The sequence below is a fragment of the Varanus komodoensis genome, unplaced genomic scaffold (assembly GCF_004798865.1).
Source record: "Varanus komodoensis strain SLA01 unplaced genomic scaffold, ASM479886v1 scaffold6_2, whole genome shotgun sequence".
NCBI lineage: Eukaryota > Metazoa > Chordata > Lepidosauria > Squamata > Varanidae > Varanus > Varanus komodoensis.
In genome coordinates, this window is record NW_025336346.1 from 8,286,117 (window position 1) to 8,303,288 (window position 17,172).

General features: G+C 44.6%; 1 protein-coding gene across 1 annotated transcript in view; it reads right to left on the bottom strand.

Moving 5' to 3' along the window:
- Positions 1 to 1,602, bottom strand: part of PFKFB4 (6-phosphofructo-2-kinase/fructose-2,6-biphosphatase 4) — a 78,061-nt gene extending 76,459 nt beyond the window's left edge. Inside the window, exon 1 of the mRNA XM_044451122.1 lies at positions 1,282 to 1,602. Coding sequence (XP_044307057.1) covers positions 1,282 to 1,360 — 79 coding nt within the window. The 5' untranslated portion in view covers positions 1,361 to 1,602. The remainder of the gene's footprint in view (positions 1 to 1,281) is intronic.
- Between the last annotated feature and the right edge of the window lie 15,570 nt (positions 1,603 to 17,172).

Below are 17,172 nucleotides of genomic sequence, written 5' to 3' on the forward strand. Positions count from 1 at the left end.
TCCTCAGTGCTGTTGTCTTCACTGAATCACCTGGAACCATCCAATCCTGTATTCATAAACGAGTTTACTTATCAGATCAAATGGCGGCACTTTTTGCTGACTGTCCAAAAGAGTGCCATTTGAAAGAGGTCTAAAGACTGAAGACAAGTAGTTAGGATTTCACCTAGTAAGACCCTTCAACTGAGCAACTCACCCACCGTAACCTGGAAAGGATGGAGGTGAAGAATTAATCCTGCATGCCCTAAAGTAGCAGAGGATTTCTTTCCATTCTACCACCAGTTCTGTGAAGCCCAGGCACTGCGGTTAAACCCAGGCCCTAAAGCTGCCCTCTCAATCCCGAAATGTGCCACGTGGTTAAAAAACGGAACATTTCTATATACAGCCTTTAGCAGCTGCTTTTCAAAGCAGTATAAAACAACAGAGATGAAGCGCCCCAAAGCATGTGCAAAGTGCCTCTGCCTGACCACCGAGATTCACCCCAGCGTGCCCGCAGGAAGCCGAGAAAAACTTATAGCTCAGTAGATCTGGCTTCCAGGCAGGCCTGAAAGCTTGCACGTCGACTTTTTCACAAACGAACCGGGCTGAATGACAGCATATTTGGAGGTCAGGAGGAGCAGCCCCACGAGCCAGCTCCTGGAAGCGCATGGTAAACAGAAAGCGCGGAGAAGGGCCAAGAGAAATAAAAGCCGCGGGAGAGCACAGCAAGCTCCACACGCCGCAAAACCCGAGACTGGAGCCTCCGAATGGAGAATTGGGAAGCTGCACAGAGGAAAGCTGGGCCAGCCTGAGACGGAGGGGGGCCACCGCAGGCAAGGGCCGGGGCGCCCGCTTTCCCCACGAGGAGAGGGGCTTCCTCTCCGGGGGGGCAAAGGGGCGAAAAGGGGCCACAGCCCCCGAGTGCGGGCAAGCAGAGGGCACGCTCGCCTCCACAGCGCCTGCCTCGCACGGCCCCCCGCGGGAAGGCACAGCGACCTGGAAACGCGCCGCCGCCGCCGCGCGCTTCCTCTGGGCGAGGCCAAGCCCAGAACGGCAGCGGGCGCGGAGGACCGCCAGCAAATTAGGTCTCCGCTCGCCGCCGAAGAGCAAGTCATAAATAGCAGCGGCGCGGGCAGCTCGGCTCTCCGCGGCGCCCTGCGGGGGGCGGAATTCGGCAGCTTCTGCCTTCGGCGGGGGCTGCGTACGTGAACGCCGCCGGCCCCCTCCCCGGGTGCTTGTACTTTGCACACAGGCACACGTCTGCGTGTTCTGTACATCGCGCGCACGTATCCCCGCAACTGTTACCTTTCCAGTCCCGGCCCTGCAAGGGGCGCGCAGGTCTGCCATCGCCGCCGCCGCTGCCGCAGCACCTGGAGTCCGACATCCGTGCCGTAGCGGAGCCGTCGCCACCCGGTTCTCCGCGCCGCACCGGCTGCCGGGCTCGCGTCGTCCAGCCTCGGCCACTTACCCGGGGAGGGGGGCAGAGGACCGCCCGACCAGCCCGCACGCGGCAGCCGAGCCCGGAGCTCCGTGGGAACGGCTGAGGCGGCTCATGAACGCGGCGCAAGCAGCGGCGGGCGCAGGGGCATCCTGCTGCGGGCGCAAAGCCCCGGGAGAGGGTCCCCCCTCCTCCTCCTCCTCTCCTCCGCGTTGAAGGGGGGCGTGTGCAGCCCGGCGCCCGCCCAGGGCTGCAGCCGCTCCTGCTGCTCGCGCGAGCCCGTTGGCTCGCGTCGGCGGCGGGGCGGGGAGAGGGGCGGGGAGATGCCCGGGCGGCGGAGCTGCCTCCTTCCGCCCGGAAAGGTCCCTGAGCGCCTCGTGCATTTACCAGAAGGAAGAGGGAGCAGGAGAGCCAAGGGGTATCCTGCTGGCGCTTCAAGTAAACGCTTGTTTTTTAAAAGAATCCTGTATTTTGCTTTCAGCCGTGTTCACACATGATGTATTTTCCCCCACGTCTCCAGCAGGGGAGCCTGTTTTTGCTTCTGAGGCTCTAGGTGCAGCTGTTGATACGGGATCGAAAAAAAAGCCTTTGCTGCTTAAAACTGTCGGATTTCCGCTTTCGACTCAGCGAAGCAATCCGTGTAACGTGACGAGCGAGAAAGCTGCGAGCCTCCAGCCCCATCGGTCGTGGCTGCACGAGCGAGGCCAGCTTCACACATTACGAGTAATATGGTGAAGAGACGCTTGCGAAAAACTCCTGCCCCCTACTGCCGGGACCGTGCCTTAATCGCATGTTCCTGCGCAGATGCGATCACCAGGGTCTGCCCAGTGAGGAATGGAGGCAGTTCAAGGGAGCAGCGCCCAATTTCAGTCTCCAGCAGGCCATTGGAAAGACTCCACTGGAGCAGTAAGGAAAGTGGAGAGAAAGTTGGATTGACCTCATTAAACTTGGTGCCCTTTCTAACCTTGGCACCACCAACGTATTTGGTACAGCTTCAATCGACCTTTGGTCATGCTGGCTGGGGCTGTTGGGAACTGTAGTCTGAAACATCTGGAAAACGCCAGGCCGATGAGGCTAGCCTAGATAGTACTAAGTCGATGACCTGTTAAGTGCTCATCAGCATAAGGTACTGCGGTCTGGTTGTGTGCAGTCAAGTCATCTCCAAGGTATGGCTACCCTACCAGTGAAAGCCCTCCTGAACATCCTGCCCTTGACAGCCTTCCTCAGCTCTTGTAAACACAAGGCTGTGGCTTCCTTTATGGAACTGATCTATCTTGCATTTGGTCTCCTTTTACATCTGCCTTTGACTTTGCCTAGTACAATTGCCTTTCCCCGTGAGTCTTGCCTTCTCATGATGTTCCTGAAGTACAATAGCTAAAAGTTTCATCATTTTCACTTCCCAGACAAGTTCTGGCTTGATTTGTCCTGGACTCCACTTGTTCACCTTTCACTACCTCAAGGATATTTCAAAAGCCTTCCTCCAGCACCATGTTTTAAACCAATAGCTTTCTTCCTGTCAACTTTCTTCTGTCCAGCTTTGATATCCCTGCATAGTGACTGTAAATACAACAGTGTGAATGATCGTGACCTCAGTCTCCAGTGAAACATCCTTACAACTACTAATCTTTTCTAGGTCCTTCACTGTTGCCGTTCCACAGCTCAGTCTTCCCTTTGAGTGGATGACTGAGCCAAGATATTTCATAATTTCTGTTTCCTCATTGTTGGCATTGAAGTAGTTCTGTCTTCATGAGTTTTTGTTTTCTTCATGTTCAGCTGCAGCCCTGCCTTTGTCCTTTCTTTCACTTTCATCAGGCGTTGTTTCAATTCATTGCTGCTTCCTGCCGGTAATAAAGTAATGTCTGCATATCTCACATTATGGGTGTGTTTTCTGCCAATTTTCACCCCTGCTTCCTTTGATCCTAATCCAGCTTTCCTTATGAATCTAGTGAGAGAGTCTGTCTGTCCTCCTGGCAGCATCACTCTCAGCTTCTCTGCACTCTCATACTCTCACCGCATTAAGTTGTGCACCTAGAAGAAAGCCGTATAAAGTAGCTTCCTATATTTGTGCAAGAGGCTGGGTTAAAGTTGGATCCATGGGGAAAAGACCCTCATGATTTCACATGACTTTTAAAGAGATCACCACCATGCTAAATCATCATCCAGTCGCAGAGCATATGGTTCTGTCCACTGACTGAACCATAAGGATCATGGATATGGTATGCATAGGTGCCACCGTGGGACAAAAACACGGATCTGATGCACAGGGAAAATCCCCAAGCATGAGTCCTTCTCTAGCACATCTGCCTCCAAACACTTAGTCATGAAAATCTAGGATGCAGCATTTTTAAGTGTTTCTTCAGGACAAGGCGGCACGGATCCTTGTGATTTTTTCCGTGGAGAACCCATGTTGAGTCATGTAGCTCTCCCCAGACGTAACCATGAGAATCAGGGATCCACTACTCACTGGTGCTGCCACAGCACAGTAATGTGGATCTGAGATATGAATTCTTATGATTTGTCAGGGCATATCCCCCAAACCTTAGGGCCTTGAGAAGTCCGAGCAACAACAAAGCTAGTGGAGGAAACAGTATTCCAGTGGAGCTATTCAAAATCTTAACAGACGATACAGTAAAAGTGCTACACTCAATATGCCAGCAAGTTTGGAAACTCAACAGTGGCCACAGGATTGGAAAAGGTCAGTTTACATTCCAATCCCAAAGAAGGGCAATGCCAAAGAATGTTCAAACTACCGCGCCATTGCACTAATTTCACATGCCAGCAAAGTTATGCTCAGAATCCTACAAGCTAGGCTCCAGCAGTATGTGGACCGAGAACTACCAGAAGTACAGGCAGGGTTTCGAAGAGGGAGAGGAACTAGAGATCAAATTGCCAACATATGCTGGATCATTGAGAAAACTAGGGAGTTCCAGAAGAACATCTACTCCTGCTTCATTGACTATGCTAAAGCCTTTGTGTGGATCACAACAAACTGTGGCAAGTTCTTAAAGAGATGGGAGTACCAGACCATCTTATTTGTCTCTTGAGAAACCTATGTATATGCAGGTCAAGAAGCAACAGTGAGAACTGGACACGAAACCACTGAGTGGTTCAAAATTGAGGAAGGAGTTCGGCAAGGCTGTATACTGTCGCCCTGCCTTTTTAACTTATATACAGAGCACATCATGAGAAAGGTGGGGCTAGATGAATCTCAAGTTGCAATTAAAATTGCTAGGAGAAATATCAACAACCTCAGATACGCAGATGATACCACTCTCATGGCAGAAAGTGAAGAGGAACTAAAGAGCCTCTTGATGCAGGTGAAGGAGGAGAGCACAAAAGTTGGCTTGAAACTCAACATTAAGAAAACTAAGATCATGGCATCCGGTCCTCTCACTTCCTGGCAAATAGATGGGGAAGAAATGGAGGTAGTGACAGATTTTATTTTCCTGGGCTCCAAAATCACTGCAGATGGGGACTGCAGCCAAGAAATTAAAAGACGCTTGCTCCTGGGGAGGAAAGCTATGGCAAATCTAGACAGCATACTAAAAAGCCAGAGACATCACCCTGCCAACAAAAGTGCGTATAGTCAAGGCTATGGTTTTCCCAGTTGCAATGTATGGCTGTGAAAGCTGGACCATAAGGAAAGCTGAGCGCCGAAGAATTGAGGCCTTTGAATTGTGGTGCTGGAGGAGACTCCTGCGAGCCTCTTGGATCACAAGGTGATCAAACTGGTCAGTCCTAGAGGAGATCAACCCTGACTGCTCTTTAGAAGGCCATATCCTGAAGATGAAACTCAAATACTTTGGCCACCTAATGAGAAGGAAGGACTCCCTGGAGAAGAGCCTGATGCTGGGAACAATAGATGGCAAAAGAAGGGAATGGCAGAGGATGAGGTGGCTAGATGGAGTCACTGAAGCAGTTGGTGTGAGCTTGAGTGGACTCCGGGGGATGGTGGAGGTCAGAAAGGCCTGGAGGAATGTTGTCCATGGGGTTGGATGCAACTTTGCCACTAACAACAACAACATCCCCCAAACCACTATCCAATCACAGAATATGTTCTCCTTAGGTAGGATTGCAGGCTTTGTTAGCTGGCAAGTGTAGACAGTAACTGGGCCAAATTGTTCATACAGACATATCACAGCTGTTTACATGCTAGCATTCAAGGCCAAACTATCAGCAGAGAGGAAGTAGTACAAATTACAGCACCGAGGCTGTAAAGGGAGAAAGCTATGTCATCATTCCCCACATAAAGGTAGAGTTTTTCTATAGGAGGCTTGTACGGTGTACTCATAATTCCTTATTCATGCTTGTTTAGAGGCTCTTTACACAATATAAATTTAATAAAATCATCATAGAAGAGTTGGAAGGGACCAAAAAGGCCATTGGGTCCAACCCACTGCTGTTGCAGGTCACCACGTTACACCATCCCACTCAGATGACTGTTCAGTTTCTTCTTGAATGTCTCTAGTGTGGGAGAGCCCACCACCTTCCTAGGAAACTGGTTCCACTGTCCTGTTTTTCTGACAGTGAGGAAACTTTTTCCTGATATCTAGCCTTTCAGTCATTTCTGTGCGTTCCTTCATGTTTATTTTAGGACAGGAAAAAAGGGGTAACATTTCAGAGTGGAAAAATGGTGCCATTTATCCTTGTGTATTTGAGCTGTGAAGCACAAATCTACCTAGAGGTTATGTGGAAGAAAAGGAAAAGCTTTTGGAAAGCAGGGATCTCAGTGTCAATTTACAACAAGCAGCCTTGTGTAAAAAGCCTTAGAAATTGCCACAGAGCCTTACCCTCTTAAGGCTACAATTATATACACAGACTTATCTGGGTGTAAATTCTATTTAATTAAATAGAACTTCTAATGATGCACAGATGGACAAGGTGATATTTTAAGAGATTCCTTTCAAATCCTCTCAGTTGATCATATGCTGCTCTTTCTTACTGCTTTCTGCTTTGTTTCTATATTGCTATTACAGTTTTAAAACTATTTTTAATAGGCAATTTTAAATGTATTTGATTTGTTGCCATTGAAGTTCTTTTTGATATTTTTAACAGTGTATTTAAATATGACCTGGAGAAATGTTGTCCATGGGGTCACAAAGAATCAGGCACGACTTTGCCATTGAACAACAATTAAATGTGACTTGTAATTTTGAATATGAATTGGTTTGAGATTTTTAATGTTAAGTAGTATATAGTGATCTTCAGCCTGTTCTGGACCAGGTTGTACTCCTCCTAAAGGAGCAGATGTAGAGTGTGAAGGTGGCCTCACTTGCACAGAAACCCTTATCAACTGAGGCTGATATACTTATCTGGGCAGAGATACACTCATTTACAGCTATCCATGCTCTGATAAACTTTTGCCAGGATTACAGCAATGTTATATGTGGGACTGCCTTTGAAAATGGCCCAGAAACACCACCTGATCTAAACTAGGGCAGGAACTGGCCTGTGCTTTTCCATCTGCACTGGCTACAACTCCATTTCCAGGTTCAGCTCAAAGAGCTGGCCTTACAAGAGCTGGGGGCTGGTTTACTGAACAGATCACCTCCTCCCATTTATGCCTAAAGCTGTCCTCAGTGATCCTTGTCCAGGAGACAGTCAGGTAGGTATCCCCTAAAAAGAGGGTTATTTCTGTTGTGACACCCCACCTGGCTAATGCATATCCCACCATGCTCTTTTTGGTGCTGGGTGAAGTCTTGTTTTCCCAGTCATTTTAGCCTTTGTTTCCATTTTAAAATCTGTCATTGTATTTTAAGCCTTTGCATTGCTGCTGGCTTTTACTTTTACTGTAAGCTGCCATTTTGAACTTTTATACTCTATTTTATTGAATTGTATTTTATGCCTTTAACTGTTGGGGACCACCCAGAGAGCTTAGCTACTGGATTATATAGAAATGTAATGAAATAAATGCATTTAAGTATCATTGATAATAAATGAATGTCCGTACTCTGGCTTTGCAGGGGCTTGGTGTCCTTTTTTAATTCTGAAAATTTATGGCTTATTTTTATGTTTTATTGTAATGGATGGCTCAAGATCATCTAAAATAATTTAAAGCCAACACATTTCTTTTTTCTGGTCCTAAAAATATACACCTCTTTCATACTAGAAGCTGCAATTTTAAACCTTTCATCTCTAACAGAAGGAAGCAAAGAATTTTCTTAAATACCAAGACATTTATTATAACAAGCTACATGAAATAGACCTTTCTGGGCCAGCTTAATCTTAACTCTTCTCAGTTTATGATGTGGCTAGCTAAGAAACTGCCTGGCTCACTTTGAACCTACTGGTGTATTAAGATCTGCAGGATGGGGCCTTTTGGAAACACCCAAAGAAGGGCTTCTCCTTCTTCAGCTATAGAATGCATTCCCCTCAGGATTTACGGTCTGTTCCCATCCTCTTGGCCTTCAGGAAGGGCATAGTGAAGTATCTTTTTAGCCAAGCCTTTTAAAATAGGTAGTTTTTAATGTGTTTACTTTTAGTGTCTTGTTTTTGTAGGGATTTACTATATTACAACTGTTACATGCCCCATGGTGACTTTTCAGCAGATAAGGCAGTATATAAATGTTAATAAACTTATATTTTTATTCTGCCTTTTAGGTTAGACTCCCCCCGCCCCACACGCACACACACATAGTGTGCATAAAATACAAAGTGAGAAAATATAATGGCCAGAATCAAGTGGGCAAAGCTGTTAGCAAACTACTGGAGCACAAGGCCAAGAGTCTTAGCTGGATTGCAGGTTTCCTACTGGAAATAAATGACTCTTCAAAGCCTGTTTAAAGACCCCAAATTGACAAACAGATTGGCTAGAAAGGGGATCCATATGCATGGGGTCACAATACAAAGGACCTGTTATTCTGCCTAGTACCAAATGATAACAGCATACATAGTTATAAGGTGAGCCTCCCTTTCTATAGCATTCCTTTATTGCAAGATTTACAAGCTGCTTTTTCAGGTGACTCCTCTAAAAGCCAAGTGCAACAAAACCTAGATCCTCAAAGCCTGACAAAAATGAATCTCCGTGCCATTATAGTTCAAGGTAAACAGGCAAGTTTTTCATTTGAGTGCTCTGGTCTTGTTTGTAATGCTGGGACCACAACTTAGATGGCCCCTTGATGTTACTACCCACCATAAATCAGACGGTGGGAGCATCTGCCAGAAGACTCACATGATATTGGTGATTAGATGGACTAGTACAAATGAATATGGCCCAGTCCCTGGGCCCTAGTTTGTGTAGGGAATTTGCTCCATGTGAACAAAAAGTCATTGACTGCAACACAATAGCATGCTTGATTTTAAAGAGCTATGCACAACTACTGATCTTTACTCATACTCTACCCACTTCATCTGCTCCCACTGACAAGCATAGCTCCCTGCCTATTCTTAGGCAGAAGTATGTCTAACATTGAGACAAGTTTATTAACAAGCCAGCCAAGCCAAGAACTCATCCAAACACTCCTTGCAAGGTTACATTAGTCTCCACTTACAACAATGGCACAGTGCCCACTACCGGAATAGCACCTGGCTTTTCACCAGGAGGAAAGCTGGCTGCATTTCTTGATGCCACTGCAGAAACCTTGTGTGAAGCCCAGCACCAAATGCACACTTCACAACTGCCAACGATCCACAGGATGAATAGTGGCTGTTTGCAACCAGCTTCAGTTTGTCCCCGCAACTGGCAGATATCAACAGCTCCCAAGAACAAGTTTCTGTAACTTATTTCTGACAATTGCACATTGAGTCTTACCTAGCATGCACATTTGTCAGAAATGCAGAAACAAATTTTATATTTTTTTACATCCTTTGTAGAGCCACTATCCTGTTGTTTTAATCTTACTTCCTGAGAATCTAAGGAAATATAAACAAGAGAGCTAAAAAAGGAAAAAACTACCCCACTGACTTGAAACATATGCTTTTCCTAAACACACACAAAGACTTCGGCTATCTGGGCAAACATGTGTCTTAGCTCGCTAATATATCAAGGCAGTGCCTGCCCGCCCACCCACCCACGCTAGATGCAAAGGTTACTATCTCCAGTATCATCACTTAAGGCATTACAGACTCAAGTTAATATGTTCTGTGCCAGTGACCTGCTTCACATGTAATGAGAAGCAACCAGGCATGAATCTCCCCAAGAGTTTATCTTGATGGCTGCTGCCATTTTGAATATCCAGGGTGTGGAAGGAGCAAACCACAGCTTCTTTCCTATGTGCAAACTCAAAGGGTTATTGCAGTGGCTGACAAATCATGCACAACTCATGAGCTTTTTAGGGCTGCATCTGGTTTGTCAGCCACCCTAATAAGCCATCTTTGCCAGATTCACATACAATCAGGAGGTATAACACACCTCAAATAGTCAATGGTGGTAGTCACTATGACAAAAACCCTGCAGGGAAATTCACTCATGATAGAGTATCATTACCTGCAAACCTGATCATTCTATCTTCTACAGAATGCCTTTCAACACCTTTCTACCTCTTTAATCTATGAAAGTGAATGATGTATATAAATGCAGCATATCCTACCATTATACAGGTACTCAGAGTAGATTTCAGTTCAAAATATACCGCACAGAAGGAGAAAATAAGAGATCACACTTCTCTCCTGTGTGAAATTCATCAAGGCCATTTAAATTGGAAGGAAAAAATACTCATTTCCACAGACCTAACATACATACAAGGTGAAAAAGCAATGCAGGTGTATGAAATAATCTGTTTACAGTATAAAGAGCTTCTGTATAACAGAGAAGGAGAAAACATATTTAAGTTTCCAATAGGTAGCTTTTTTTAGGTGCAGCAGAAAGCTGTTATATACATTCTGGCTGTGGAATGCTTGGAATAACCCATTCAGCATATAATTAACATTTGCAGAAATTACAGTCTTAAGTAGCTGTTGGAGCACAATGGTCAGGTCCAGAGAACATGGTAATTCCCACTCATGGATTGAGTCTGGAATGCTATTGCACCATGGGTTATTGCTGAAACACGGGTTATCATGTTATTCCAGCTGTCCCCAGAAAACACCATGGAAGGAAGAACCATATTCTATTGATGAAATATGAATTCGTGTAATAAGTGTTACCCCAGAGAATACAATAACCCAAATTTCCACAATATCTCATAATTCAACAATAACCTAGACTCTATCCTTGAGTGTGGGTTGCTCTGTTGTCTGAACCCAGTCTGTACCTTACGCAAAAATGGTTACCAGATTTCAGGAATCAGTAGGTACTCTGGAGTGCTGCATTCAATGTTTCTGAATCAAGATCATTCCATGGAAGCATAACCATGAAACATTCATGCATTTTTCAAAGGATAATCTGATGATCACACAAAACTTGGCTCATGAGAATGCCCTAGAAGCATGAACAAATTAAGATTACAGCCTTGATAAAAACCCTAGTAATGCAAACAACCTGGCTAATTGGCAATATATCCAAAATGAGAAAACTACACTAGAAATGTAAGGGAAAAAAGTAGCACTTTGTAATCTGTACTTTATTGATAAAAAACATGAACATTTGTCATAAGTTTGTCAAGTCATGTTAAAAACTTGCAATGTTTTAAATACACTACAGCTAAACTTTCATATTTACCAGGTCTTCTTAACTAGTATTAGCATCTTGTGTTAAGAGACCAACATGTTTTAATGTCTCCTAAATGCTTGTATATCTTAATCGTCCCATTCATCTCCACTCTCCAGGTCAGATTCTTCATTTTCTGAAACAAAAATAATGATAGTCATATTCTACGGAAACAAGCACTGGTATTCTGTTAATATTTATACGTTAATTACTTGTGGTTTCTAAGTGATTAAGGATGGAATCCTGAGCATGCTAGGACATGCTGGAAGTTGTAGCACTTTGTCTACACAAGCATAGGATTCTGCCCTAAGAGGACAATCCTCGGGTCCCCTACACAGCAACTGAGGGGCCATAGGATTACTTGGATTTTGACCGGATCCCCTTCCCCATGTAAAACATCCTGTTCCAGCTGCTTCTCCAAAATCAGAACACTGACCCTGAATAGGCAGTGGGGGGGGGGGGGGAGAGACTAGCAGTGAGGTGTCCTGGAGGCATGCCAGCTCTGTGGCTGGACGGGCAAAAGCTGCCATTTCTTTCAATTGCAGAGCAGAAGGAAGGAATGGCAGAGATTACTTCTGCCACTCCACCTCTGCAGGGCAGCTTATCAGCCCCCAAGTTCAGGCCTCCAAACATCAAAGGTGCAACCCAAAGGGTTGCAGATTTACAAGCACCCAGGAGCACAATCTTATGGCTTGTGCTCCAAGAGAGAACCCCCATCTATACTTGCCTGGCAGGAAGCCACATTAAGCATAACACTTAAGGGTATGTAGGATCGAGCAACGTGTGGCTGCAGAGAAGTAAAACTAGGAGATCACTATAGAAATAGCAGTATACAAAATAACTGTAAATTTGGTTGCCAGATTATTTATTATGTCACTAGGCCACATTCTCCCATTACTTGAATAGTTCAACAAAACAGGATACGCATTGAAGCAAAGCATTTGTAGGGGACCCTCTTCTCCAAGCAAGAATGCCCCTGTTCAGGGTTCCAGCTGGGAGGCTACAACAAGCAGAATGGTAGCCAAGCAGGCTCTCTCTCCCCGCACCAGTTCGCTATTTTTATTTTACTAACAGCTATGGAGCATGCCTGGATTTTACAAGGTTTGTGGAGGGAATTGGTAATTCTGAAAACTTCTGTAGATTTCTCCCCAGGAATGTTGATGTTCCCTCTTGTTCCCAGTTTTACCTTCATTTTGGTCAGCACTCACTCACCAGCTGGGATTGCTAGTTAGGAATGCCAAACAGTTGGGATTACTAGTTGCAAATTAGCTATTCACCTCTTTCCTTTTATGTGGTGACATCAAGAATTAGGACAGATTTCTATTATGTAACATCAGGGGTGAGAGAATGATCTGAGCCATCTACCTGAGACATGTATCACCTGGTGTCTCTTCTGAATGATGGCCTTCAGTGCAGCTACTATTCCTCCATTACTGGGAATCGTTGGAGTTTGTGGTACCTGCTTTCAAAGAATGAGAATTAAACAGTGATGAGCAGGAGTCAAGTCTACTGTGACACTTGTGGCTATGAGGAAAGCTTGGGGACGGCACATGTTTCTTTAACCTTCATTCTCCAGCAACATCACATCCAGCTCTCTCAAACACTTCCGCCTGTTCTCTGGCACTAAACTGCACTGGCATATCCAACTCAGTGTTATTTCTCGATAGTTAGGATTTGGTTAGGGTTATTATATACAGCTATATCCCTAGGTGACACTGGACCTGGTTGTATCTGGATGGAGTCAGGGGTTTCCTGGGGGTAGGGAGAATTCTGTTGCTCTTGAAGAAACACAAAGTTCTTGTCTAGCTTGCTGACAAGTGTCATCTCGGCATCCCAGAATGCAACCTGTTCAAGTTCCTCCTCAGCATTAACACATGAAGCTTCCGTCACTACATGGCATAGTCACCCACTTATCTCTGCCACCATTTCTCCCTTCTTCCCTAAATGTGGTCACAGTGTCCTTATCTACATCAGCCTTGAGCTACAGCTTCCAGCATTCATGATCACTGGCTGAGGCAAATGGGAGATCAGAATATCTGGAAGGCACCGGGTGGGACCTCCAGAACCACCATTCTTGATGATATCTGCAGAGACTGTCACCACATCTGGAATCTGCAGAACCAGAAATCAAGGGACAATGCATATATTTATTGTCCACTATTCACACAGCAAGATGAGTTTATGGAAAGCCACCTCATGACTTTGGCTACTCCTTCTAAACCATTTTTTTAAAAGAGGCAGCCAGCTACATGGCAATACAACATCTACCACCATGGGAAACATTGGTTCACACATAACAACCCTCCCTGGTGATAAACCATGGTGGCTTAGCTGTTGGGCAAATGACCCACAACGTGCCCAACAGACAACTGGGCTCAGCATGGGTTGTTTACTCCACTGCTTAGTCTTCTCTCTTCTTAAAAAGCTACAGTGTGGAAGAAATGCAGGGTCTTAGTTGTTTGCTTTTGGTTACAAAGTCAGCCTCACAGTTTTTCCTTCAGGAGAGTTGAAAAGTAAAATATAAAGTACTTGCTCAATCAGACTGAAGAGCTTCTATTTATGGCATTTGCCACCTGTACTAATGTTAGATACTCTCCCTACCCTAATGTCAGAAAAGAAAGCTGCCAACCACTAAAGACTAGCAAATTAGAAGGAAAGCTTTGCCTCTCTATGAGAGCTGCTCTCACCCCAGGCATTTCATGCAGCAAGTTGCATTAGCTTGATCAGCTTTCTTCTTGGCTCCCAGAAAGTGGCCAAGGCAATTAGCCTGTCATGAGGATTTAAGCTTGATTTTTATTTTATTTTTAAACATAAGAGATTAGAATAAGCCTCCACTGACTAAAGACCTTTTGCTTGTGTAACGAGCTTGTGCCAACTTCAGAATCACAGGCTTGCTTTCATAGCACTTCTCTCCAGACAGCTGATGACAACTTCCTAGAGCATGATTTAGCAGCAGCTTTTACTTGCCAAACACAAGTTTTAAGAAGCTTTAGGGGTTTTTTAAAATCAGTATGTATGTACCTTGAAGAATTAGTGCAGCTAGATAGGAAATGTACACAAGCTACTTCCAATGGAGCCCATGAGCTTGTAGAACTGGTTTATATTTTGTGGTGGTGCCCCCAGCATTTTCTCAAATTCTCAACCATGCCCCTTGATCCAAAAAGGATGGGGACCTCTGATCTATGGTCTTTGCATATAAAGGACATTTTTCCCCTAAGCCACTCAGACGTACCTATTGTGCCTTCATGGCTATCCAGAGAAATGGACAGATGGCTGAATTTCATAAGCCAGTGCTCAGAAAAACTGGGATAAGATTTCCCTAGATTATGGTTGAGTAACTCATACAGAGATCTGGGTAAGCATGTTTATGCCTCTGATTTTAAGATCGCAGTAGATTTTAACACATTCTACTGGTAAATTTATTTCCCAGTTCTGGAAGAGCTTGCCTTCAAATTGTTCTTCGGCTTCCACTGACCATAAAGTCATGCTCACTTGCCTGCTGATGTGAAGCCAGCTTACATGATGTGCAGTGGAGATGGATGATGCCTTGGTGCCGAGGCAGTATCCTTACAGAGGCAGTATCCTTACAGTATCGTTAAGCTGGCAGCAGCATTGCCGTGTGTGTGTGTGTGTGTGGCTAAAACTGCACTCAATTCCAATGGGCTTTGCCTTCTGTTTTAATTAGGTCTAGTTTTTAAAATGGAAGTGTTTTGGAAGTTTTATATTTTTGTACATTGAATTTTTAGTTTTTTTAGATTCTCATATTGGAGTTTTATACTGTATTTTAGGTATCTTTTGTATTTGGTTAATTGTTGTGAATCGCCCAGAAAGCTTCAGCTATTGGGCAGTATAGAAATGAGACAGAGTGTTTGGAGTAGCACAAGGCATGCAAGTTCTATGATATCTACATAGCCATAGTCCAAAGGCTGTTTGCCCAAATTGAGTCTACACTGCTATATTGCATTCGTTTATAAACCATTCCCTGATTTATCATGATTATAGTTTAAGAAAGAAAAGAAAAAAAAATAAGAGTCCTAACATTTTTTCCCATATAGCAATAGGTTTTATTTCATTGTAAACACCCAAGATATTAAAAAGCTTAATGATACACATGCAGGATCTTTTATGTAAGAATGCTAGCGTAGCACCCTTTTGTTTTATCACCATAAGAATTTAAACATGAAATATTTTCTCTTTTCACTGGAAGAAAGATTCCGTTTTGGCTTTCCAGTATGCTGCATATCTGAAGTTCCTATCAAATTTAAGTCTAACATGCTGATTTCTCTCACATAGTCATGAAATGGTCTTGTAGATGTGTCTTCCTTTTATTCAATGGGCTGTATTAAATTACTATCACATAATTCCCATTTTGAGTAATATCCATGTATTATTTATACTGCCTCATAGTCACTGCCAGTACATTGCCCTATACATTTGCACAGGCCCGTGTATTTGCTTCCTTCCCTCAACAGCTAAGACAAGATCTGTTCCTAATCATAGCTTACTCTCCTGATCTAGCTCCTCCATTATTAAGATACATAAAATGGTTGAGAAGTACGTTTCCTTCCACTTAAGGAGACCAAAAGCAATGCCAATAATCTTCTATTATCTCTGGCATCCTACCAAAGCTCACAGATTGGACTGCATTACCCAAAGATACGGCGTTTTTTCCCCTCTAGAAATAAGTTTATCAAGTAAACATTTCTTTGGTGCCAATGCTTTTGACTCAGTATTAGATTAATTTTTCAGTGAAACTACACGTGCATGCAGACACAGAAAAATCAGTATTTTAAGTAGATTTGTTTCAAATTTTTTGTCAAGGGTTAGCTTTGTTAGTTGATTGCAGCAAAAACTAGTGGCACCAGTTACAGCATTCTTGGTATTAGAAGTATGTGTGGGCACTGTCTGCTTTGTCAAATGCAGAAATTATTGCTCTCAGATTAGCAGGCCTACACAGATGTGAAGGAGAACCTAACAGGTGTTTAAGATTCTGCCAGTTAGAAACGGTCCTTCTAAACATAGTGAGCACTGGAACAAAAATACTTACTGGTTGCACTTGTGTTCCTTTTCTCATCTGGCACATCACAGCATCTTGATCAGGAGTTACTTGATGTTCACTTTTTGCTTTTTTCAGCTGCACTTCTTTCAGATTTTGGATCAGATTATAATGAGACATCTTCTTGGAAGGAGACAGGCCAAGTGCTGGAGATATGCTCACCAAAGGGCAGCCATCAGCATATGATGATTCATGTGATTTTGATATGGAAGGTGACATGGTTAGTATGTCATTGTGCCCATCTTTCATTTCAGGAGTCTGGCAATGTAGTGCATTTTTCGGGCTACCCGCTGAACCCAGCTCTGAGGGCAAGGCAGAGTAAGGCAGAGGATGCTCGACTGACCCAGTTGACAGACCTGCAGAAAGGTGAGCGTGTTAAGTAACTGCAAAACAATTCAGCCAGTTCATCTGTAACTCGTCCCACTTCATTACAACCCCACTGCTAGGCAGGCCTAGCCCTTGTTTGATGGTGCAGCGCACTCAGTCTTTGAGTAGCACGACAAGAACCTCTCTGCCAGCTAAGAACACCTGCCTGGCTGCATCACGCCCCCTTCCTTGGGCTGCTGGTGGGTCCCACAAGGAGCCGTGTGCCTAAAAGTGGCTGGGGGCTCCCCCAAGGGTCCCTTCTTCCACATCACTCCAGAGCAGCAGGTGGTGAAGCACACAGTGCAGTAGAGAGAAGGCAGGCGGCTGTTCCTGCCGCTTTCTCACTGCCCCACGTGCCTTGGCAGGAAAGTGGCTGATGGAGCTCTCTAGAGGACCCCCTGGAGGCAGCAGGAATTGCCCCCTCCTCACTCTGCCCCCTCATGCCAGGACCCCATCCAACTTTGCAGAAGACCTCACGCTTCCTGGAAGTCACGAAATGTACCTCTGTCAGACCATTGGTATTAACACACCCTGGGCTTTGTTTTTTGAGTAAAGGATAAAACACAGATAATACTTGGTTCCTTATCCCAAGATTGGAGCTGTAGTGATTTTCAGAGGCACATCTGCAAGTCTCCAAAGGCAATGGATGTGTTCATTCCAACACAGGAATTTTAAGGCTGTTTTAGAAGCCCACAGGAGATCTGCTAGAGGGGTAGAGCTAAAAACAATGCAAGCATGTTGAGAGCCAGT